At 46.0% G+C, this 24,733-nt stretch overlaps 1 protein-coding gene across 2 annotated transcripts; it reads left to right on the top strand.

The window, feature by feature from the left end:
* The first annotated feature begins 10,623 nt into the window (after nt 1-10,623).
* On the top strand, nt 10,624-19,625 carry LOC134328659 (SLIT and NTRK-like protein 5). Of its 2 annotated transcripts, none has more exons than XM_063009819.1 (2): nt 10,624-10,712; nt 16,283-19,625. In XM_063009819.1, exon 2 carries the CDS (start codon nt 16,334-16,336, stop codon nt 18,947-18,949), a length of 2,616 nt encoding a protein of 871 aa, XP_062865889.1. In that variant the 5' UTR covers nt 10,624-10,712; nt 16,283-16,333; the 3' UTR covers nt 18,950-19,625. The 2 variants fall into 2 exon arrangements, with proteins under 2 accessions (XP_062865889.1, XP_062865890.1); XM_063009820.1 differs by lacking the exon at nt 10,624-10,712 and adding an exon at nt 11,388-11,579.
* Nucleotides 19,626-24,733: the final 5,108 nt, after the last annotated feature.

Raw genomic sequence — 24,733 nt, 5'->3', positions numbered from 1 at the left:
CTTCATTAATTCAGAAGAAACAGACCAATTGTGAGGAACTTCAGCACCAAAGCAGAGAACCTTCATGATCATTTTAGAATAAACAGACCAAATGAGGTGGAGAACCAAGGAGGAACGTCGGTGAATGACGGGGCCTCACTGAAGGACCCGCCCCACCCGTATTAAACAGAAGTGTTCCGTGGTGTTCGTTTGATCTCGGACTCTTCAGAGGAAGCAGGTCACGGCGGTGGAGGACTCTGAGAGATTTGGCTGCTGTCGGAGCCCCTGGGCAGAAGATCACACAGCAGGCTGAGCGCCGCACATTTCCCATGATGCTCCGGGTCTCGGGAACGCCGCCGCTCTGCAATATTCATCAGAGCTTCTGCGTCTGAGCTCTTCTATAAATAATATACGCTGGTCAGACACCAGGGGGCGTTTAGAACCTCCAGAACCTCGTCCAGCTCACAGAAGAACATCAGTGGAACCGGCGTGAGGACCAGAAGGTTGTTGGTTCAAGTCACCACTATTGGGCCCTTGAGGAAGGCCCTTGATTCTCAGTTGCTTGAGGCATTTAGATGAACACAGTAGATGTAATCGTTTAGATCAGAGCCCGACCTCATAAACTCCTGTCTGTGGCTGAATGGAGGTGAATCCCTGCAGTCATGATCCATAAGAGTGAGTGCGTTTACAGCAGCAGAAGAGCATCGGTTCTGTATCTGATCTGTGTGTCCAGATACTTCAGGCTGAGGAGATGGAGAGCAGGTCTGGAGATGATGGTGATGGTGGTGATGATGGTGATGGAGTCTCTGCAGGTTCCTGTTCCAGTTGCTGGAGAACACGAGTCTGTATTAAAGCTTCTTATTGATTTTATTCTGTTTGTCTTTGATCTTTTCTCTGCGCTGCTGGATTCCTGGATGTTGACTCTTGTAAAACAAAGTGAGCAAGAACGTGGAGAACAAGGAGAACATGGAGAGCTTGGAGAGAGTAGAGAACAAGGAGAACATGGAGAACCAGAGGAACAATAAAAATGTGGAGAATGAGAACAAGGAGAACATTGAGAAAAGAGGGAATGAGAAGAACGTGGACCTGTGAGGAACCTCAGCTTCTCTCTTTATAGTCTAGTTTTTTATTATAAATTGGCTTTCATTTACATTTCTGGCATGTAGCGGAAGCTTTTATCCGAAGCGACTTACACTTACAATTTAGGCAACTGAGGTTTAAGGGCCTTGCTTAGGGGCCCAACAGTGGCAACTTGTTGATGGTGGGGCCTGGACCACTGCTCTACACTGATTAGATGAAATCTAGATACCAGTTTGAAATGCTGGTGTAAACACCAGACCTACCAACCGACCACCTTCATTTTATTTTCATGATGATGATGATGATGCTGATGATGAAGGTGATGATGGTGGTGATGATGATGAAGGTGATGATGATGATGATTCTCCTCTCTCAGAGTTCCTCTCTCTGTATCTCCGGAGCGTCCCCGTCCCTCTCCCTCACGCCGGTTCCTCCGGTAATCTGCTTAGCGTGGCGGTTAGCGTTGCTCTGTTAGCGCGTTCCTGACTGAGTTCCCGTTCAGGCTGACTAGCGCTGGTTTTTAGGGAGCGCTGATTGGACGAGGTGAAGCTTCTCCACCGGCCGCTCTCCTCACCACCATTCATCTTCCTGTCAGACTCACAATCGGGCCTCGACGTTCCTGCTGCAGGAGGAACCTTCAGATCTAGACGAGGGCGCGTCCCAAAATCTATCAGCGTTCCTGGAGTTACGCTTATTAACAGAGTCGCCCGGCTAGCACGTGTTTACTGTGTTAGGCAGCTCTGAGGGAACGCTGGACCCGGTTCTACACGCGGGAGTTAAACGTTAGCGCGGTCCCTGATTACCGCCCGGCTAGCACGTGTTTACTGTGTTAAACAGCTCTGAGGGAACGCTGGACTTGGTTCTACACGCGGGAGTTAAACGTTAGCGCGGTCCCTGATTACCGCCCGGCTAGCACGTGTTTACTGTGTTAAACAGCTCTGAGGGAACGCTGGACCCGGTTCTACACGCGTGAGTTAAACGTTAGCGCGGTCCCTGATTACCGCCCGGCTAGCACGTGTTTACTGTGTTAAACAGCTCTGAGGGAACGCTGGACCCGGTTCTACACGCGGGAGTTAAACGTTAGCGCGGTCCCTGATTACCGCCCGGCTAGCACGTGTTTACTGTGTTAGGCAGCTCTGAGGGAACGCTGGACCCGGTTCTACACGCGGGAGTTAAACGTTAGCGCGGTCCCTGATTACCGCCCGGCTAGCACGTGTTTACTGTGTTAAACAGCTCTGAGGGAACGCTGGACCCGGTTCTACACGCGGGAGTTAAACGTTAGCGCGGTCCCTGATTACCGCCCGGCTAGCACGTGTTTACTGTGTTAAACAGCTCTGAGGGAACGCTGGACCCGGTTCTACACGCGTGAGTTAAACGTTAGCGCGGTCCCTGATTACCGCCCGGCTAGCACGTGTTTACTGTGTTAAACAGCTCTGAGGGAACGCTGGACTTGGTTCTACACGCGGGAGTTAAACGTTAGCGCGGTCCCTGATTACCGCCCGGCTAGCACGTGTTTACTGTGTTAAACAGCTCTGAGGGAACGCTGGACTTGGTTCTACACGCGGGAGTTAAACGTTAGCGCGGTCCCTGATTACCGCCCGGCTAGCACGTGTTTACTGTGTTAGACAGCTCTGAGGGAACGCTGGACCCGGTTCTACACGCGTGAGTTAAACGTTAGCGCGGTCCCTGATTACCGCCCGGCTAGCACGTGTTTACTGTGTTAAACAGCTCTGAGGGAACGCTGGACCCGGTTCTACACGCGGGAGTTAAACGTTAGCGCGGTCCCTGATTACCGCCCGGCTAGCACGTGTTTACTGTGTTAAACAGCTCTGAGGGAACGCTGGACCCGGTTCTACACGCGTGAGTTAAACGTTAGCGCGGTCCCTGATTACCGCCCGGCTAGCACGTGTTTACTGTGTTAAACAGCTCTGAGGGAACGCTGGACCCGGTTCTACACGCGTGAGTTAAACGTTAGCGCGGTCCCTGATTACCGCCCGGCTAGCACGTGTTTACTGTGTTAGGCAGCTCTGAGGGAACGCTGGACCCGGTTCTACACGCGGGAGTTAAACGTTAGCGCGGTCCCTGATTACCGCCCGGCTAGCACGTGTTTACTGTGTTAAACAGCTCTGAGGGAACGCTGGACCCGGTTCTACACGCGGGAGTTAAACGTTAGCGCGGTCCCTGATTACCGCCCGGCTAGCACGTGTTTACTGTGTTAAACAGCTCTGAGGGAACGCTGGACCCGGTTCTACACGCGTGAGTTAAACGTTAGCGCGGTCCCTGATTACCGCCCGGCTAGCACGTGTTTACTGTGTTAGACAGCTCTGAGGGAACGCTGGACCCGGTTCTACACGCGTGAGTTAAACGTTAGCGCGGTCCCTGATTACCGCCCGGCTAGCACGTGTTTACTGTGTTAAACAGCTCTGAGGGAACGCTGGACTTGGTTCTACACGCGGGAGTTAAACGTTAGCGCGGTCCCTGATTACCGCCCGGCTAGCACGTGTTTACTGTGTTAAACAGCTCTGAGGGAACGCTGGACCCGGTTCTACACGCGGGAGTTAAACGTTAGCGCGGTCCCTGATTACCGCCCGGCTAGCACGTGTTTACTGTGTTAGACAGCTCTGAGGGAACGCTGGACCCGGTTCTACACGCGTGAGTTAAACGTTAGCGCGGTCCCTGATTACCGCCCGGCTAGCACGTGTTTACTGTGTTAAACAGCTCTGAGGGAACGCTGGACCCGGTTCTACACGCGGGAGTTAAACGTTAGCGCGGTCCCTGATTACCGCCCGGCTAGCACGTGTTTACTGTGTTAAACAGCTCTGAGGGAACGCTGGACCCGGTTCTACACGCGGGAGTTAAACGTTAGCGCGGTCCCTGATTACCGCCCGGCTAGCACGTGTTTACTGTGTTAAACAGCTCTGAGGGAACGCTGGACCCGGTTCTACACGCGGGAGTTAAACGTTAGCGCGGTCCCTGATTACCGCCCGGCTAGCACGTGTTTACTGTGTTAAACAGCTCTGAGGGAACGCTGGACCCGGTTCTACACGCGGGAGTTAAACGTTAGCGCGGTCCCTGATTACCGCCCGGCTAGCACGTGTTTACTGTGTTAAACAGCTCTGAGGGAACGCTGGACTTGGTTCTACACGCGGGAGTTAAACGTTAGCGCGGTCCCTCATTACCGCCCGGCTAGCACGTGTTTACTGTGTTAAACAGCTCTGAGGGAACGCTGGACCCGGTTCTACACGCGTGAGTTAAACGTTAGCGCGGTCCCTCATTACCGCCCGGCTAGCACGTGTTTACTGTGTTAAACAGCTCTGAGGGAACGCTGGACCCGGTTCTACACGCGTGAGTTAAACGTTAGCGCGGTCCCTCATTACCGCCCGGCTAGCACGTGTTTACTGTGTTAAACAGCTCTGAGGGAACGCTGGACCCGGTTCTACACGCGTGAGTTAAACGTTAGCGCGGTCCCGTGCTCCGGGGTCCGCGTCCCGCCGGGGGGGCGTCGTTCCTTATTTATTCCGTTACTAACTGATCGATCGGCGTTCCGCACCGGCACTTCAGCTTCAAGTGTGTTTAGGAAGAACAGGATATAAATAACGTTCTCCAGACGCGGCGGCTTTAACCTTCGGCCGAGACCGAGCTAAATAAATAAATAAACGCCTGTTTTACGAGGCTGCCTTATAAGCAGTCATAAACACGCCGCTAGTGTTGCTACGTTTACGAGCTGGACCGGCGGCGGCGGCGTTAGCTCAGCGTTTTTCCTCCTCCAGCTGAATAAACGGCAGAGATTTGTTCCCTCGATCTGTCCGGCTAAACGGAGAACACGCGGGCGTGTCCCGGACTGCTGCTGACCCGCTGATATACGGCACATGGGCAAAAGTATTCGGACGCCCGATCGCCGGCATGTCGGACGTCCCAGTCCAAAAAGAACCTGTGTGTGGGAATTTGTGCCCATTCAGCCAAGAGATGAGAGCATTTGTACGGCTGGGTGCTGATTTATCAGTTCCAGGTGTTCCGGTTCATCTCAGAGCTGTTGAGTGGGGCTGAGGTCAGGACCATGCTCATGGACCTTCCCTAAACTGTTGCTGCACACCTGGAATTGATTGATTACACCTTATTAAATTAACAGGGGTGTTCCAAAACTTTTCAAGTAGAGTAGGAACCAAAATATGGAACCCCTGAATGATAGAACCATTGGAACACAGGATCTGGGATCAACTGGACTGGAAACACTGGGTTGCCCTGGTAACAGGGATCAGTGGGAACACGGGACACTGGGACCACATTACTGGGAATATTGGACACTAAAAGACCTAAATATGTACGTTTGTGGAGATTGGGAACCCTGGATCATGAAACTATTGGAACACAGGATCTGGAAACAGAGAACACTGGAAAAAGAAACACTGGAAACACTGGGTTGCCCAGGTAACAGGGATCAGTGGGAACACGGGACACTGGAACCATATTACTGGGACTAAACAGATACTGGAGGGCCCAAATATGTACAATTGTGGGAATTGGGGACCCCGAATCATAGAACCATTGGGATACAGGATCTGGGAACACAGAGCACTGGGGGAAAACACTGGAAACACTGGGTTGCCCTGGTAACATGGATCAGTGGGAACGTGGGACACTGGAACAATATCTGGGTAATACAGGACACTAGAGGGCTTAAATATGTACGTTTGTGGGAATTGGGAACCCCAAGTAGTAGAACCATTGGAATACAGAATCTGGGAACACAGAACACTGGGAACAAACACTGGAAACACTGGGTTGCCCTGGTAACAGGGATCAGTGAGAATGCGAGACACTGGAACCACCTTACTGGGAATATAAGACACTAGAGGGCCTAAATATGTACAATTGTTGGAATTGGGAACCCCAAATCATAGAACCATTAGAACACAGGATCTGGGAACACAGAGCACTGGGAAGAACACTGGAAACACTGGGTTGCCCTGGTAACATGAATTAGTGGACATGTGGGACACTGGAACCATATTACTGGGAATATAGGACACTAGGGGGCCTAAATATGTACAGTTGTGGAGATTGGGAACCCTGGATTATAGACCTATTAGAATACAGGATCTGGGAACACGGAGCACTGGGAATAACCGGACTGGAGACACTGGGTTGCCCTGGTAACAGGGATCAGTAAGAACACAGGACACTGGAACCATATTACTGGGAACGCAGGCCACTGGAGGGCTTAAACATGTACATTATGGAGATTTGGAACCCTGGATGTTCTCAGTATGATGTGGTCACAGAAGCTTCTGGTGCTTCTCATTATTTCTGATCCTACGCCACGGTATGCTAATCTAGAACGTCATAACCTAGCGCAGTTCGATTAGCATTATCCACCACGCGGCGGTTCTGAAGTTTACAGACGCGGCGGGTTAATAATATTTTATTAAATGACAATCCTCACAGGAGCAGCGATTCACCCGCCGTCCATTTAGCTCCCACCACAAGAGAGACGCCGCAGCGTTAGCGCTAACAGCTAATAAAACGAGTGAAGAGCTGTGAGACTGTGAGTTTAGCGCTCCTTCCCTCAGGAGCGCGGCGGTATGGATTAGCTTCCCTCTGTCTCATCTAGCCGGGCTCCGGCGGGAGCTCTCCATCGCCCGGATTTGGCCTTTTTACTTCAGAGAGGAAAAAAACTCATCCCAGTTAGCGTAGCCTCTTAATGCGATTAGCCACGGCTAGCAACTTGAAGCTAATTTAGAGCGGAGATTTCTCTGATATTTACTTCAGACCGTCCTGAGCGCGAGGCGACGAGGGCGAGCGGGAGGAAGTCCAATCTGGAATTAGCATACAAAAGAGGGCGAGAGGGGATGCGCGTAAGCTTTAGCGTGCTAAATCTAATGCTGTTTACACTTAGCATACTCGATAGCTCTTCACCGCTAATTGGAGATAAGCTGGCTAAATCTGTAGCCGAGAGCCAGAGAGGGGACAGAGTAGAGGGATGGGGCTAGCGCTGGATTAGCCGTGTGTGTGTGTGTGTGCGTGTGTGTGTGTGTGTGTGCGTGTGTGTGTGTGTGTGTGTGTGTGCGTGTGTGTGTGTGTGTTATACAGTCAGATTCGTTAATAATAAATTAATTAATAACGCTAACCCGACCTGAGCCGCCGCGTCGTCAAACACGAGTAAAAGTTTCGGCGTCTCGAGAGATAGAAGGGAGGAGATTAGCCTAAAGAAATGCTAATAGCGCTAATTGTAATTGTAGCGCATCCTCAAGGTCGCCGTGGAAACCAGTCGGGCGCTAATTAGGATTTTATAACTTTTAGGAAACGATGATCAGGTGACGCCGGAGCCACCGTCACGCTACACCGGCGGCGGCAGATAAACGCTAACGCCAGGAAAGAGTCTGTAAACCTTCAGGACTGATCCGAGTTCATCTGTGTTTGTTCTTTATATAAACACATTTAGCCGATACTAATCACAACTAATCAATATTGATACTAATTACAGCTGATCAACATGATACTAACCACGTCTAACCAATACCAGTACTAATCACATCTGATTAACATTAATACTAATCACTTGTAATCAATATGATACTAATCAAAACACTAATCACACCTAAACTAAACAATGCTAATCATATCTAATCAATATTAATACTAATCACACCTAATGAATAAAAAATACATCTAATTAACACTGATACTAACAATACAACACTAATCAATACCAATACTAATCACATCTAATCAATATCAGTACTAATCACATTTAATCAATACTAGTACTAATTACATCTAACCAATACTAGTACTAATCACATCTGATTAACATTAATACTAATCAGACCTAATAAACACTGATACAAACAATACAATACTCATTACAATACAATACTAATACTAATTAATACAAGTACTAATCACATCTAATAAATACAGATACCAATAACACCTAATCAATATAATAATAATCACATCTTATCAATATCAATACTAATCACACCTGATTAACATTAATACTAATCACTTGTAATCAGTACTGATACTAATCACACCTAAACAATACTAATCATATCTAATCAATATCAATACTAATCACATCTGATTAACACTGATACTAATCACACCTAAACAAACAAAACTAATCACATCTAATCAATACTGGTACTAATCACACCTAATCAATACCAATACTGACAATACAATACTAATCAGTGCAATACTAACAACAGCTAATTAATATCAATACTAATCACACCTAAACAAACAAAACTAATCACATCTAATCAATACTGGTACTAATCACACCTAATCAATACCAATACTGACAATACAATACTAATCAGTGCAATACTAACAACAGCTAATTAATATCAATACTAATCACACCTAAACAAACAATACTAATCACATCTAATCAATACTGGTACTAATCGCACCTAATCAATACCAATACTAACAATACAATACTAATCAGTGCAATACTAACAGCTAATTAATATCAATACTAATCACATCTAAATAATACTAATACTGCTCACACCAATACCAATGCTAATGCACCAGCCCATAATGTCAAGTTGGTTGTTTAGTTACAAAGTTACAAACAAGAGTTAGTTTACTGGTTGGTTAGTTTGTTAGCTGGTTTGTTGTTTGGTTGGTTTGTTTGTTTGGTTGTTTGGTTTGGTTTGCTGAGTTGGTTGGTTGGTTGGCTGTTTGGTTGGTTTGCTAAGTGGTTGATTAGTTGGATGGGTGGTTGATTACTTGGTTAGTTAGTTGTTTGATTGGTCAGTTTGTTGTCTGGTCAGTTTGTTGGTTGGTTAGTTTGATTGGTTGGTTGTTTAGTTTGATTGGTTGGTTAGTTTGATTGGTTGGTTGTTTGGTTGGTTAGTTTGATTGGTTGGTTAGTTTGATTGGTTGATTGTTTATTTTGATTGGTTGGTTAGTTTGATTGGTTGGTTGTTTGGTTGGTTAGTTTGATTGGTTGGTTGTTTGGTTAGTTTGATTGGTTGGTTAGTTTGATTGGTTGTTTGGTTGGTTAGTTTGATTGGTTGGTTGTTTAGTTTGATTGGTTAGTTCGATTGGTTGGTTGATTAGTTGGTTTGATTGGTTGGTGGTTTGGTTGGTTAGTTTGATTGGTTGGTTAGTTTGATTGTTTGGTTGTTTAGTTTGGTTAGTTAGTTTGATTGCTTGGTTTGATTGGTTGGTTAGTTTGATTGTTTGGTTGTTTAGTTTGATTGGTTAGTTAGTTTGATTGGTTGGTTGATTGGTTGGTTTGATTGGTTAGTTAGTTTGATTGGTTGGTTGATTGGTTGGTTTGATTGGTTGGTTAGTTTGATTGTTTGGTTGGTTAGTTTGATTGGTTGGTTGATTGGTTGGTTTGATTGGTTGGTTAGTTTGATTGTTTGGTTGTTTAGTTTGATTGGTTAGTTAGTTTGATTGGTTGGTTGATTGGTTGGTTTGATTGGTTGGTTAGTTTGATTGTTTGGTTGTTTAGTTTGATTGGTTAGTTAGTTTGATTGGTTGGTTGATTGGTTGGTTTGATTGGTTGGTTAGTTTGATTGTTTGGTTGTTTAGTTTGATTGGTTAGTTAGTTTGATTGGTTGGTTGATTGGTTAGTTTGATTGTTTGGTTGATTGGGTGCCGTGCGAGGATTTGCTTCATTTCTCTGGCGGTGGTGAAGCGAGAACTAAAACTGCTGGTGATTTTGCTTCACTACAATCCAACATGAAACTAAAAATCATTGATTTCTATTTTATATTGAATTCTGTAGAGAATAAATGAAATGAGTTTAAACTCAGTAACGCTCATTAGTTTGTGGACGCCGCTCCTTTTCCCCGGGTATTAACAGCCCTGTAGAAAATCGTTTAGTGATGTGTAATAACACAGGGGGTAATAACAGCACTCCACTTATAGTGTGTGTGTGTGTGTGTGTGTGTGTGTGTGTGTGCTGCTTTGCACTATGACAGATTGATGTGAGCAATCCGGAGCTCTTTTATCGCAGTGTGCTGCCCCCTATAGGTCACTCCCTCTCTCGCTGTATATATAAATATACTGTGTGTACCTTACAGAGACAGAGAGGCATCCCCAAACTGTGCTGGGGTGCATTTTTAACCCCTTCCCCACCCCATGGCCCGGTACAGGTGCACCCTTCATGTGCTGATGTGTGTTTTTTGTGGAGGGGTGCACTAGCGTTCCTGCACCGGTGCTCCTGCTGCATTATGGGATGTGTGTGTGAGTGTGCAGGGGTGCGAGGGGGGGATTTGGGTGACCGGTTCGAGTGTTTACGTTGGAGATGTATCCGATCCGTACATCAGACACATACACAACACACACACACACACACACACACACACACACACACTTACTGATGCGCGCACACACGCGCACACACGGATGCGCGCACACACAGACGCGCGCTCGGCGATGTGTTTAATCTGCTCGCCCGCCTGCTACAGCGGGACCGCGGGTTTATTTTATTTCATTTGCAACAGGAATATCGTATCCCTAAATCTACCCACAATGCCCCTGGAGCAGGACTGACACCGGGAAGCAGGATTTAGGATCCAGGGATGCCCGGGGATTGAGAATAAATCCAAATAAACGGGAGGGAATTCGGAGCGAGTTCGCCTGCGCGCCTCGGATGTCGTGATGCCGCCGGTTTGGAGACGGTAAGGAATCAAGGAGCAGCATAAATAAATCAGGATTAAAATATGATAACAATAATAAACAAAATGAAATAAGATAAAATAGAAGCACCAGTAGAACGACATGCACCGCGGATTCAGGTAGGATGCGCAAACCCAGACATGCGCCTCCGGTCTGTGACGTTATTCGCGGCAAGGTTTGCACAATTCAGCTAAGAGTTCACCTCATAAATGGACTGTCCTTATTTATCTGGTGCGCTACACCATCCTAGATCACGACTCACCATGCATGCGTTCCAATTCGCGTCATTTTTCATACATATGGAACGAAATAGAAAAGTCGGGTGCTGAGCAGAATTTAGCGCTTGTGCGAAAAAGCGCATTTTCCATGTGAAGTGTGTATGTGGATGAGAGAGTGTGTGTGTGTGTGTGTGTGTGTGTGTGTGCGCGCGCGCGTTCACGTGTGTGTGTGTGTGTGTGTGTGTGTGTGTGTTTGCGCGTGCATGTGCCCGAGTGTTTGAGTGTGTTTGCATGCGTCGGCGAGAAACAGAAAAGAGAGAGGAGGAAGAGGAGGAAGCTGGATGGCTGATTTGCATGAATCATGAATCTGCTCCGGCAGAATTACGCCGTTAACCGGATCGTTTAATCAAGAACGACTTCTGATGGATTAATCAACATGGGATCGATACTGGATGTGAATCCTAAATGGATGAGGTTCCTGTTTCGGCTCCCCACTTCTCGTGTCCGGCGGAATCTGATAGTCTGCGTGTCTGCTGAAGAAGATGGCACTGGGCATCGTTCGATTTTCACCCAGATAGGTGGCTTGCTTTCCTAAACCGGATCAAACTTACTAAACCCGGGTTCGAATCCAGCAGAATCCGGATATGTTGGGTGAGTAGGACTCTAAAACAGACCTGGATCTAATTTTGGAACCTATTTTAGGATGTGGACTGGTCATTTGTGGCTGTGAAAATCCTGCACAAATTTGGTATTTCCAGGCTGACGGGTTAAACGAAATGCCTCGTCCAAGATGGCACTGGGCATGGATAGATTCTCACCCACACACATCAGATAAAACTCACTAAACCCAGATTAACCACCAACCGAGATTCGATTTGTGGGGGTGAGTAGAGCTCCCCATTTATCCAAGATCGTATTCTGGGATTTAGATTTATACTAATCTGTCAAATTGTGCTTTTTCAGGAAATGAAATCGTTCTGATTTTGTCGGAGGAACCTCAGGGAGGTCTGTGCCCGATCGATACCCGGCGCTTCTGCATAAAAAGCAATACTTTATATAATCAGACACATCGGATCTCCAGCAAAAGATAAAGGAGCTCGTTTTGGTTCTGTTTACCGGATCTGAAACTGTCTGACTGGAGAGAATCCAGGCACCATTTCATTTACACCTCTTTAATCTGAAGAGGACTGAGGTTAGACCCTCTCAAAAAAAAAGAATCACAATTCTGACAGCTTTGTATCAGACTGGCTTCTGATTCAGATTTTTAAATCTTATTTGAAGTAAAAATTTTATCAAACAAACCGAATCCGTCTCCTCTCGCCTTCTAATTTCGGATCATCGACTGATCATTTCAGCAACGAAGATTCGATCTGTCTGCTCGTTCACGACGTTGTTGATGTCAAATTTCTGACCTGATGATGCGGTAAAACATCTCCACATTACAAGCAACGTTTGAGGGTCCTGCTTTGGGTTCCGGTTTTGGGAACTGGACGGATCGAGTCTTGAGAGGGATGGCACGGTGCATGATTACTGGCTGCTGGACTGGATTAGGATGGCCTTTTGGATCTGGATAAACGATTTAATCTGATGGTGCCTTTGAAGCTCAGGATGATGGACGGTAACCAGTAATGATCTTCTCACTGTTGGTGTCCATTTCGACTTGGGGGATCTGACAGATTATGCCAGCGCTGGACACCAGCAGGGATGTGTTTGTATTTTTGGGCAGGGGTCGATCTACAAATCCCCTTTTCAGTGTTTCACTGATCAGCTTCATTTAGTTTGTAAATAGAAACACATTTAGTATTTGATCTCTGCGACACACCCCAAAAAAGTCAGAACAGGGGTGTGTTCCCCCCTGTGTTCCCCCCTGCGTTCCTATTCATTTCTATTTTTTAATACGTGAGGAACTGAGGACACTATTCGTTGCTCCGTTCTTGCTGAATACGAGGCTTCAGCTGCTCAACAGTCCGTGCTCGCCGTCGTCTGATTCTCCTCTTCATGATGGAGACAGATCTGGACTGCAGGCAGGCCTGACAAGCACATGCACTCGTTGTTTATGAAGCTACGCTGTTGTAGAGTGTGCAGAATGAGGCGTGGTGTCGTCCTGCTAAATGTCAGTGTTGCTTCTGTATAGAATTGATGTACGGCTTTCTCCCTGTGTAATAAGGGCAGTGGTAGCTCAGCGGTTAAAGTACAGGACTAATAACTAGAAGGTCACTGGTTCAAGCCCCACATCTGCCAGGTTGCCACTGTTGGGCCCTTGAGCAAGGCCCTTAACCCTCAATTGCTTGCAATATATACAGTCTCAGTTGTAAGTCGCTTTGGATAAAGGCGTCCGCTAAATGCTGAAAATGTAAATGTAATAGAGTTTCAGGTTGCGTTTCTCGATGCAGTGGCGGACTGTGTTAGGTTACAACGGTTTTCTGAAGTATATTTATATTGGGGTTTCTCATACAGCGCCGTCTGAGAGCTCAAAGGTTCAACAGTGGTTTCTGATTTTGCCCAACACGGATTCTCTGAATCTTTCCACAATATCATGTACAGTAGATGGTGAAAGACTAAATTATTTGCAACCTTGATTTGACAGTGGTGAGCCACGCCCCATCATTGCTTGTACAGACTGATCCTGATCCAGGTGGATCCTTTTATACCTGATTATAATTCCCTCACCTGCTCACTGTGGGACCTTTCAAACACTGGAACTTCAACCTCCCATCAACTTTTCACTCTTATTCTGCCTCTGTCCCAACTTTTAAATTCTAAACGTGTTTCTATTTACACTCTACAATGAAGTTGATCAGTGAAACACTGAAAATCATAAATAAAGATTCAAGAGATTCTTCTGTTTACTGAGTTTAACTAAACGTCCCGACATTTCTGGAAATGAGGTTTGTAACTCTAGAACCAATTTCACATGAGATTCCTATTTGTGGTTCCATTTTTCTGATGAATTATGATCTACAGATCTTATAGAACATTTTTAGACCCCCCGCCCCCCCCGCCCACCCTTCTTCCAGTGTATGCTGTTGAATAAAACAAATAAAAATCACTTATTTGTGGTTCAACACCTCCAGAGATTTAGAACCTGGATCTAGTTTTGTGTTTGCAGAATTTCATTTAGCAAATCAGATCTGTCATAACGAGCGAGGCGTCCAATATTCACACGCCTCCAGAAATCAACAGCTTCTCAGGAATCAGTGGCTTTCCATTGTTGGTTCCCATTTGGGTTCATATTTTGTTTTTGTCTCCAAAAATCATGGACACAAAACACTCTGGTATTTCTTGGCTGACGGGATCGTTGATGTGTTTGAGATGCCACCGGGCATCATTAGATTCTCACCCGTACTTTTATCCAAAGTGACTTACAGCATTGTGACAGTATACTGTCTAAGCAATTGAAGGATACGGGCCTTGCTTAAGGGCCCAATAGTGGCAACCTGGCAGTGGTGGGGCTTGATCCTGCAACCTTATGATTACTAGTCAAACACCTTAACCACACCTCAGCTGCCTATATGTCACTGAATACAATTCAACCAATTGATGGTTAAGGACCTTGCTCAGGAACCCAACAGTGGCAACTTGTCAGTGATGGGGCTTGAACCAGCAACCTTCTGATTACTAGTCAAGAACCTTGACTACTGAGCTGATAGATTAAACTGGACAACAACCGGAACTGGATATGTGGGATGAGTAGAGCTGTGGTCACTTAGCCAATCAAATCTCCCTGTGGTCACTGTGGTCTCTCATCCCAAAATGAGCAGAAATGGACCTCACTGGTTCTGAGTTTGGTTCTAATGGACTGTGAGAGTCTTTATTGACCCGTGGGGTGAGCAGAGCTCTATATGGAACCTGGATTTAGTTTGAATCTGATTTCTGACTCGGATTTGCAAATAATCGGTCATTTAGCAAAATCCAATCACGTCAACGAGAGTCCAGTTGTGGTGGAAACATGGTCCATCGACATTTATCAGATGCTTTTATCCAAAGTGACTTACAATGATCATTGAATCCAGTTTTGAGCAATTGAGGGTTGAGAGCCTTGCCCAGGGGCCCAACAGTGGCAACTTGGCGGTGATGGGGCTTGAACCAGCAACCTTCTGATTACCAGTCAAGTACCTTAAGCACTAGGCTACAACTGCCTATATATTATTGAATCCAGTTTTGAGCAATCGAGGGTTAAGTGGCAGTTGTAGCCTAGTGGTTAAGGTACTGGACCAGTAATCAGAAGGTTCAAACCCCACCACTGCCAGGTTGCCACTGTTGGGCCCTTGAGCAAGGCCCTTAACCCTCAATTGCTTAGATTGTATACTGTCACAGTACTGTAAGTCGCTTTGGATAAAAGCGTCTGCTAAATGCTGGAAATGTAAATCTAAATGTAAATGTCTTGCTCAGGAACCCAACAGTGGCAACTTGGCAGTGGTGGGACTTGAGCCTGCAACCTTATGATTACTAGCCCAGTACCTTAACCACTGAGCTGCCAATTGGGATTGGATATATGGGATAATGGGATGGTTAGCGCTGTGGTCACTTAGCCTATCAAATCTCTCAGGTCTCTCATCCCAAAATGAGCAGACATCAATCTGATTGGTTCTGAGTTTGGTTCTAATGGACTGTGAGAGTCTTTATTGACACGTGGGGTGGGCGGAGCTCTCTTGAACCAGCGACCTTCTGATTACTAGTCAAGTACCTTACCGCCTGAGCCTCCGCTGCCCTAGAGTGTCTGATATTTAAGGCGACTTATAATTGCGACTGTATACAAACTAAGCAATCAAGGGCCCAACACTGCAGTGTAGCAGCTGTGGGGTTTGAACCAGCAAGCTTCTGATTACTAGTCCTGTACTTCATCCAGCGAGATAGCGCTCACTGGAATCCGTCCTCATAAAAAGCAGAACATTGTGCGTGGAGGTGGCTCCTTGAGGAACGCTCCGGTGAGATCGGCGTGTCTGAAATATTTATTGATGTGACGGGTGAGAGGTGTTTCCTGTTGCTGTGCCCATTTTTGCCAGATGCCATCCTAATTTAGAGAGACATAAAATGGCACCCAGGGCTCCCAACGTCCCGGATAAATAACTCTATCCTCTCGGATGTGAACTCCGCGGTAGGTCTTATTACGGAGCGGAAATGCCATGAGCAATTTGTCCCGGTAGTTATAGCACTGCATTAATCCACGCTGCGCCCAGGCAGAGTCATATATAACATATATAACGTATATAATATATATTATACTGTATATATTCAGCGTTTTTATTGTCTGTGTGTATCTAATCTATTTTCTGGAGGAAGCTGCAGACTCACGGTTGCTCTGCCTTTTCTCGTATTGCTCTAAGATTGATGCTCTCTCTTTGTCCCGACAGATGACACCGCGGTCTGCAGCGGCACTACACTGAGCAGAGCCACTCAATCCCATGAAGATGCATGTCTGGATACCGACGCTTATCTCGCTGCTCGCCGCTCTCCTCAGCCTGGTCGAGATGTATGACAACTATGGCGAGATCTGTCGGAACTTGTGCACGTGCGAGGAGAAGGAGGGCGTCCTGACGGTCAGCTGCGAGAACCGGGGCATCGTCAGGCTGACGGAGATCAGCCCGGTTCAATTCCCCAACTATTATCTGTTACTGACTGGAAACCTGCTGAAGAAATTATCCATTAATGACTTCATTAACTACACCGGGGTCACCATCTTGCACCTCGGAAACAACGACATTTCCGAGATAGAGACCGGCGCTTTTAACGGACTCCAAGGATTAAGGCGCTTGCACTTGAACAACAACAAAATAGACGTCCTTCGGGACGATACCTTCTCGGGACTGGAGAGTCTGGAATACCTCCAGATTGACTACAATTACATTAGCATAATCGATCCTAACGCGCTGAACAAGCTCCACCATCTGACTGTGCTCATCCTGAACGACAACCTGCTGTCGTCCTTGCCTGCGAACATTTTCCGAAACGTACCCTTGACCCACCTGGATCTCAGGGGCAACCGGCTCAAGATGTTCCCGTACATCGGCCTGCTGGAGCACATGGACAAGGTGGTGGAGTTACAGCTGGAGGAGAACCCGTGGAACTGTTCCTGCGAGCTCATCGCGCTCAAGGCGTGGCTGGAGAGCATAGCCTACACGGCGCTGGTGGGCGAGGTGGTCTGCGAGACCCCGTTCAGGCTCCACGGCCGAGACCTGGACGAGGTCTCCAAGCAGGAACTGTGCCCTCGCAGGGCGATTTCGGAGTACGAGATGCGGCCTCTGCCGCCCGTCAGCACCAACGGATACTTCCAGACCACTCCTGCGGCGGTGACTTCGTCGGCCACGTCGTCGGCCGTCCTGAGGTCCTCGTCTAGGCCGACCAAGGGGACGAGGCAGTCCAACAAGACGAGGTCCAAGCCCACGTCGCGCATCCCAGGCAATCCGTACAACTACGGACCCATCATAGCGTTCCAGACCAAATCTCCTGTGCCTTTGGATTGTCCTACGCAGTGCACGTGTAACCTGCAGATCTCCGACCTCGGGCTGAACGTGAACTGTCAGGAGAGGAAAATCATCAATATTTCTGATCTGAAACCCAAGCCGTACAATCCCAAAAAGCTCTACCTAACTGGGAATTACATTCCGGTCGTGCGCAGGGCGGATTTCGTGGAGGCCGAGGGCTTGGATTTGCTTCACTTGGGTAACAATCGGATAGCGCTCATACACGACCGGGCGTTTGGGGATCTAATAAACCTGCGTAGATTGTATTTGAATGGCAACCTGATCGACAGGCTCACTGCAGACATGTTCTTCGGGCTTCAGAATCTGCAGTACCTGTATTTAGAGTACAACAAGATCAAAGAGGTCGTCGGGGGTACCTTCCGTTTCGTTCCCAATCTGCAGCTCCTCTTTCTGAACAACAACCTTCTGAAAACCTTGCCGGGAGGAATCTTCTCGAGCATGTCGCTCTCGCGGCTGAATCTGCGCAACAACCACTTCCAGAACCTGCCCGTGAGGGGCTTGCTGGATCAGCTCAAGGCCTTGGTGCAGGTGGACCTCTTCGAGAACCCTTGGGATTGCACATGCGATGCGGTGGGCATGAAGATTTGGCTGGAGCAGCTGAACTCCGGCACGGTGGTCAACGACGTTATCTGCACCACGCCGAAACGGCTGGCAGGGCAGGACATGCGCAGCGTCCCTTCGGAACAGCTCTGCCCTGATTATCCGGATATGGTGGTGTCCACGGTGGCTCTGCCTTCGGAGGAGACCCTGGAAGCAAGGGTGGTCACGACGGAGACTCCCCTGAGGTACAACAACCCAGCAAGTACGGTCCCGCTGTCCGTCCTGATCCTCAGCCTCCTCCTGGTCTTCATCATGTCCGTTTTTGTTGCCGCCGGGTTGTTCGTGGTGGTCATGAAACGCCGCAAGAAGTCCCAGAGCGACCGCACCAGCACCAACAACTCGGACGTGAGCTCGTTTAACCTTCAGTACAGCCTCTATAGCAATCGCTCCGTGCCCAAAGTCAAACCCCCAGCGAGCCACCTGTATGAGTACATTCCTCATCCTTTAGGGCACATGTGTAAGAACCCCATCTATCGGTCTAGGGAGGGCACCGCCGTCGAGGATTACCCTGAACTTCACGAGCTCAAGGTGAACTACAGGAGCGCCAACGACGAGGACCGGAACCCGAACTCCAGGAGCCCGTCGTACACCGTCAGCACCATCCAGCCTCGTGAGGACCCGTCTACCGCTCAGGACGCAGAGCATTTCTTCCGAGGGATCCTGGAACCCGACAAAACTCCGAACAGCGCCGGGCACAGGTACGATTATTCCAAGTACCCCGCTCCTGGATCTTACACGTACAATCCGAATTTTGATGTGCGGCGGCAGTTCTTGCATTCGGATGAAATTAGAGAAACTATGCTGTACGGCACGGCGCCAAGTACTGTCTACGTGGAGCCGAACCGGAACGAATATTTGGAACTAAAGGCCAAACTCCAAATGGAACCGGACTACCTCGAAGTTCTGGAGAAACAGACCACTTTTAGCCAGTTTTAAACCTACTGTTAAAGCTTTTTCCTAATCGTGCCGGGGAGCCGGAGAGCACGGCGCCTCTGAAAACAAACCCACGAGAGGTTCGACGCCGGGGCGTGCCAGGATATCACTTTGTCTTACAGCTCAGAAATAAATTAAAAAAAAGAGATAAAGAAAGAAAGAAAATGCAAAGCTCTTCGGACTGAAGCACGAGTCGTGATGCAAAAATCGCAAAGTCTATTTTTCTAAGCAAACGTAGCTGTACAGATTAATCCCAGTACATTTTCAGGAGTATAATCATGCAGAACTTGAGCGCAACATTTATAAATATATCTCTATATATATCTCTATTAAAAAAAGTCAATAAATAAAAGATAATTTACAAGCATACAGAACACTATCGCGGTGCATCTAACTGTGCAGGACAATTCCACTGCTCTAGTCTGTAAGTAGATATTTATTGGTATAACCTCCTTCTCCATGTATTTTTAATGATTTGATTCTTGGTTAATATCTCCTGTATTCTCCATTCTTCTCTGTACTTGCTTTCCGTCTGTAATTCTTGACCATTTTTTAATGTAGCTTGCATCGTACCGGTGGCTTATTTTCCCCCCGCAGTGGCGCACCCCTCATTCCTCCGTCCGACCGAGAGACTTTTGCTTCATTTTAAGATTTATATATATAAAAAAAAAGAAAACAGAAGAAGTGTCTTTGTATGCCGTCTGCACTTTTTTTCGGAAAGAAAACAAAAAAACATAAAACTGGAACGACCACCGGGTCGTTCCGGGTATCATTAGAATTACAGTCGGCATCAAACGATTACAGACGCGTGTAAGAGACGTGAGTTTCATATCGGTCGGGGTTTGGGATGAATGATTTCTGCAGGATTTTCTATTATGTGTGACTGAGCAATTAGAACTCAGACGTATTTATCAAAAATAGCAAATTATAGAGGTTTTTCTTTATAAATTCTTTATTTAGTTCTGGGTCAAGAGTATAAAGGAAGCACACTGAGTATTTGACTCGATGCCCCTTTAACAGGCTGCTGATTGATTTTAGGAGCTGAATCTGAACCAGAATTGTTGGTTTCTGGAACTGACTGAACTTTTCAGTGCCGTCCACATATTTTTGACAGGATTCACGTCAGGACCTCTATAAGAAAAATCTATATTCTATTTTTTTTTCTATTATTTTGTCCACCCTCTGCATTGCACAAGTTCCACTGGAAGCAAAACTGCCACAGATCACAATACTACCACCACCATGCTTTACAGTAGGTCTTGTTGGGTATCCCCCTATGCACACTTCAGTTAAGCTTCAAGGTGCCCATGATCATGTGGTTCTTGTTTCCCGTGGTTCCTGAGTAACATTCGACCACATTTCCCCTTAGCCTGTAGTGACAGTTATTTTCCACTAATCTAGACAAGGAGACAACTGTTCCACTCGGCACTGTGTTGTTATAGATGGATCTCCGTGCAGTCCACCCGCAGGCAATCGTGTGATCATTAGGTAATAATTAACAAGGAAAATAAAGACACTGTGGAAGCTTTTTGTTTATGTGAACACAGCGGTACCTTGGAACTGGACGTCAGTTGGTTTATTTTAAAGATGTTGAGTTTCGAGGTATTTTGTCCCATAAGGATGTTTGGGGAACCTGTTAATGCGTCCATGGTCCCGTGGAGCTGCAGGTATTTTAGTCTCATGTAAAATAATGAGGTTATTTTTGACACTTAAACACTGAAAATAACACAAATATAATATAAACACACTGAAATACAATTACTAACAGTTATACATCAATAAAAATACAATAAAAGCTGCACTTTAGTTTTACTTCTTTATTGTTTCGAGACGCTTCTTAATGCTGGAGATGCTCGATGTTGGAATACCGTATTCCCTTCAGCACCGGCGCATTCACATGAGAAGTGACAAAACCGCTTTAGTGCTGTTGAGTGTGTCTGTGAACAAAACTTAGCGTGACTTATTGTAGTAAAACAGCGAGTGAGGAATGTGATTAGTGGAGGAACTTATGAGCAGTAATAATGAAGAGAAGTTTAGTGCTCCTGTCTCCTTCTTTTACTACATTAAACCACGTTAAGCTTTATTTTCAACCAGAAGCGTTTTAGGAGAAGCTGATTCTGATTCTCACCATTTCTCAGAAGCTGGAGCTGTAACACAAGTTTAAAAGTGAAACAGGGAGGAAAATCCAGATAAACACAGATACATGTGGAGCTGTAACCCTGGATCTGATGCTTATTCCACACTAATGCTGATTCAGCTCATATCGCACACACGTCGGGTTTAAGGGAACACATTTCTTGATGAAGGGTGTTGAGTTTAGGGGACGTTGAGTTACAAGGTATCGCTGTACTGAAAAAGAGAATCTCCAGAAATCATTCAAATCCCGAATCTGTCTCTTACAAGTGTCTGGAACGTCTGAGCTACACTGTATATATTAAAAATGAATGTGATCGCTCATTTTTAATATGTATTTTCTGACATAATCAAAAAGAATTGATAAATAAGAACTGAAGTAATAACCTTGTTGTGTAAAGCTGATATTTTAACGTTTAACACCTATTTTTATATAAGCATCGCAGCTCTGTTCCCCTCTCAGACCTGAATCTTTTTTCTTTGATTGCTTTTTTCACTTATTGCACTATATTGACCAAAATATGTTTATTGTCATCAATAAATATGATGTCAGGTTCTCATATATACGTATACGATCTGTTTCACTGTTGAAAATGAAAAACAGCGTTTTCATTACAGCGCCCACGCTACCACGCTACCCCCCCGCTCGGCCCCGGGCTGTTTTTCCTGCCGAGGTTAATCAATACCCGCCGTTCGGGGGGAAGCTTCTGCGCGGTGGACGCAGCTGATGCTTCTTGCATGAATATTCAGTATCTACGCCGCTCATTCCCCCCGAAATATAAAAGGTTATTATGAGGTGAGAATGGAAAACGGGAGCGTTAATATCACACCGGCGTCAGGACGGGGCATCCGCTGGGTTTCACCTTTCTGGTGTTAATATCACCGACTCGCCATCCTGACTGGGATCTGAAACATCACCTCTTGATGGAAAGTGCATTTTGTGTTCTGAGTGCAAACAGACTGTTCATATCTGCACTATACAGCCAAAAGTATGTGGACAGCTAACCATGGGCTTGTTGGGCTTTGCATTTTAAACCATTTATGTAGAGTTATTGCTATATTTACATTCAGCATTTAGCAGACACTTTTTCATTGGGTTAAGGGCCTTGCTCAAGGGCCCAACAGTGACAACCTGTCAGAGGTGAGGCTTGAACTAGCAACCTTTTGATTACTAGCCCAGTACCTTAACCACTAGGCTATTACTGCCCTATATACTGTGCTATAAACCACCGATAGAGCACACCATGTCCAGCTGAGGTGATCTGGGTTTGATCCTCATCTCCAGTGTTTGGGTTTCCTCTGGGTTTGGGGTGTTTGAATAATACTTAAGTGTCTCTCCATGTCTCAGCATGTTAGTAGGTGGATTGGCTGCTCAAAACGAGCCCATAGTGTGAGTGTAAATGCACGAATGAATGTGTGTTCCCACCCGGACCTTTATATCTAGGATAGGAACAGCAGGTAGTGTTGGTGCTGCTGTTAAGGGACTTGCTCAAGGGTCCAACAGTGACAACCTGGCAGTGGTGGGGCTATATACCACCAGTAGAGTTTCTCTACACGAATCCCGTCAGACCATGTCCTTTTGGACCTAGAACTGTTAGCACAATGTTGAGCATAGAATTTGTTCCATGTCATTGATTTTATACACCGTTCAGCAATAAGTGATGCTCAGTGAGTGATTTAAATGATTTGGAGTGGCATTGCCACACTTTTTGGCCATATAATGAGTGGTACAACAACTTCAGAGCCCAAGGTTTGGCATGTTCTTCTAGGTGCTTTAATTTAAAACATGCCAGTAGATTGTTAGCAGGACTTGCTATTCTTAAAAGTCACTAAGTGTGGATTAATGTAAACAAGTAAGCAAGTGTAGCTGTTGTTTTAATGGTCTTTAGTCTTTGGACAGTTGAATTGACTCATAATTGACATATCTAAAGGTAACAGGGTGGGTGGCTCAGGAGATCCAAGGACTTGGGTTCGGTTCTTGTTTTCTATACTCATTAGCATGGTCTCTGGGTTGCACTTGAATGTTGGAATCCACCAGGTTTGCTCCAGGTTCCTCAGGTCCTGGCACGAACCCCTTGAGACATCCTGAACCACCAGAAGTGGGGTGTACAGGACGACCATTACTAACTGTGTTTCTATTAAAACTACAAGTTCCAGAATCACCTGCGCTTATTAGCACTGATACATAACAGCTGATTCATTGCTATTTGAGTATTTCACGGTAAAACAGACGGCTGGTGTTGTGTTACTTCACTTGTAGTGCTTGAAAATGTTCTTATTAAAAGTTCTAACACGATAAATTTCTCTAGAATCGGATTTTAAATCCGCGTTGTTGCCTTTAGCTCCGCCATTTTCTAAGCGACTCCCTGAGTCGAGTCAGCGAGCCGACTCTCAAACTGATTCATTTTTCCGTTTTTTACGCTAGTTATGGTTAAAGCAGAAGCGTCGGGATTTAATCGTGTGTGGAATTGTTGGTGAACTGAATACTTAATGCAGTGATCCCGGTCGCAGTTCCACCAGGCGCGCGATCCTCATCGATTCAGTTAGGAATCGGTTCGGGCTTTTGACTCGTTTGACTCGTCTGTTAAGCGTTTCATCATTGTGTGTGTGTGTGTGTGTGTGTGTGTGTGTGTGTGTGTGTGTGTGTGTGTGTGTGTGTGTGTGTGTGTGTGTGTGTGTGTGTGAGAGAGAGAGTGTGAATGAATGAATGATTAAATGAACATATTCTATACCAAAAAACATGCTAGTAGGGTGTTCAGTATTGGTCTGATCATTCAGAATTGGTCTGATCAGTGGTCATTAAAGTTCTGGTGGTTAGGAAACATAAATAAATGATCAAATGAATGAACAAACGAACGATCGAATGATTTAACGAATGATCGAATTAATGAATGAGTGATCGAACGAATGATTGAATGAATGAATAAACGAACGAACGAACGAACAAACGAATGAATGACTGAATGAATGAACAAATGAATGAATGAACGAATTAATGATCGAACGAATGAATGAACTATCGAATAAATAAATGAATGAACAAACGAACGAACAAACGAATGAATGACTGAATGAATGAATAAACGAATGAATGAACTAATGAATGAATGATTGATTGAATGAATGAACGAATGAATGAATATATGGATGGATGAATGAATTAATGAATCTAAGGGTGGCACAGTCACAAAGCAGCTCTATGGACCTGGGTTTAATCCTTCATTTAAGCTCCGTTTGCCGTGATGCCGTCGTGTCCAAAACGGTTTCCTCTGAGTTTTACTTCAGTTTCTGTCTAAAGCATGTCAGTAGGTGGATTGGCTGCTCAAAATGACCCCTTAGTGTAAATGAGTGTAACTGCACGAATGATTGTGTTCCCACCCGCACCTTTATTTCTGGCACAGGAACAGCGGGTAGTGTTGGTGCTGCACAGATTGAGGGTGAAGTGGTTTGTTTGTGTTCACAGTAACATGTCAGTAGGTGGATTTATTCTGTAAATTGGTTCTCCTGGGTGTTCTGGTCCTGCTCGCTGTGTTTCCTGAAAGCCTTGGACCAACCACTCAGAAGATGAATAAGTGAATGTGTCTGAATCAGCTGGGCATTAGAAAGTCGAGTGTTGGCATCAGTGGTGGAAAGGTGGCATCAGTTAGTGTTGGT

Source organism: Trichomycterus rosablanca, chromosome 15 (genome assembly GCF_030014385.1).
Source record: "Trichomycterus rosablanca isolate fTriRos1 chromosome 15, fTriRos1.hap1, whole genome shotgun sequence".
Classification (NCBI taxonomy): Eukaryota; Metazoa; Chordata; class Actinopteri; order Siluriformes; family Trichomycteridae; genus Trichomycterus; species Trichomycterus rosablanca.
This window is presented reverse-complemented; position numbering and strand designations above follow the sequence as displayed.

Coding starts and splice junctions, on each gene's coding strand:
- LOC134328659 (XM_063009819.1), top strand. CDS start 16,334: ATGAAGATGCATGTCTGGATACCGACGCTTATCTCGCTGCTCGCCGCT.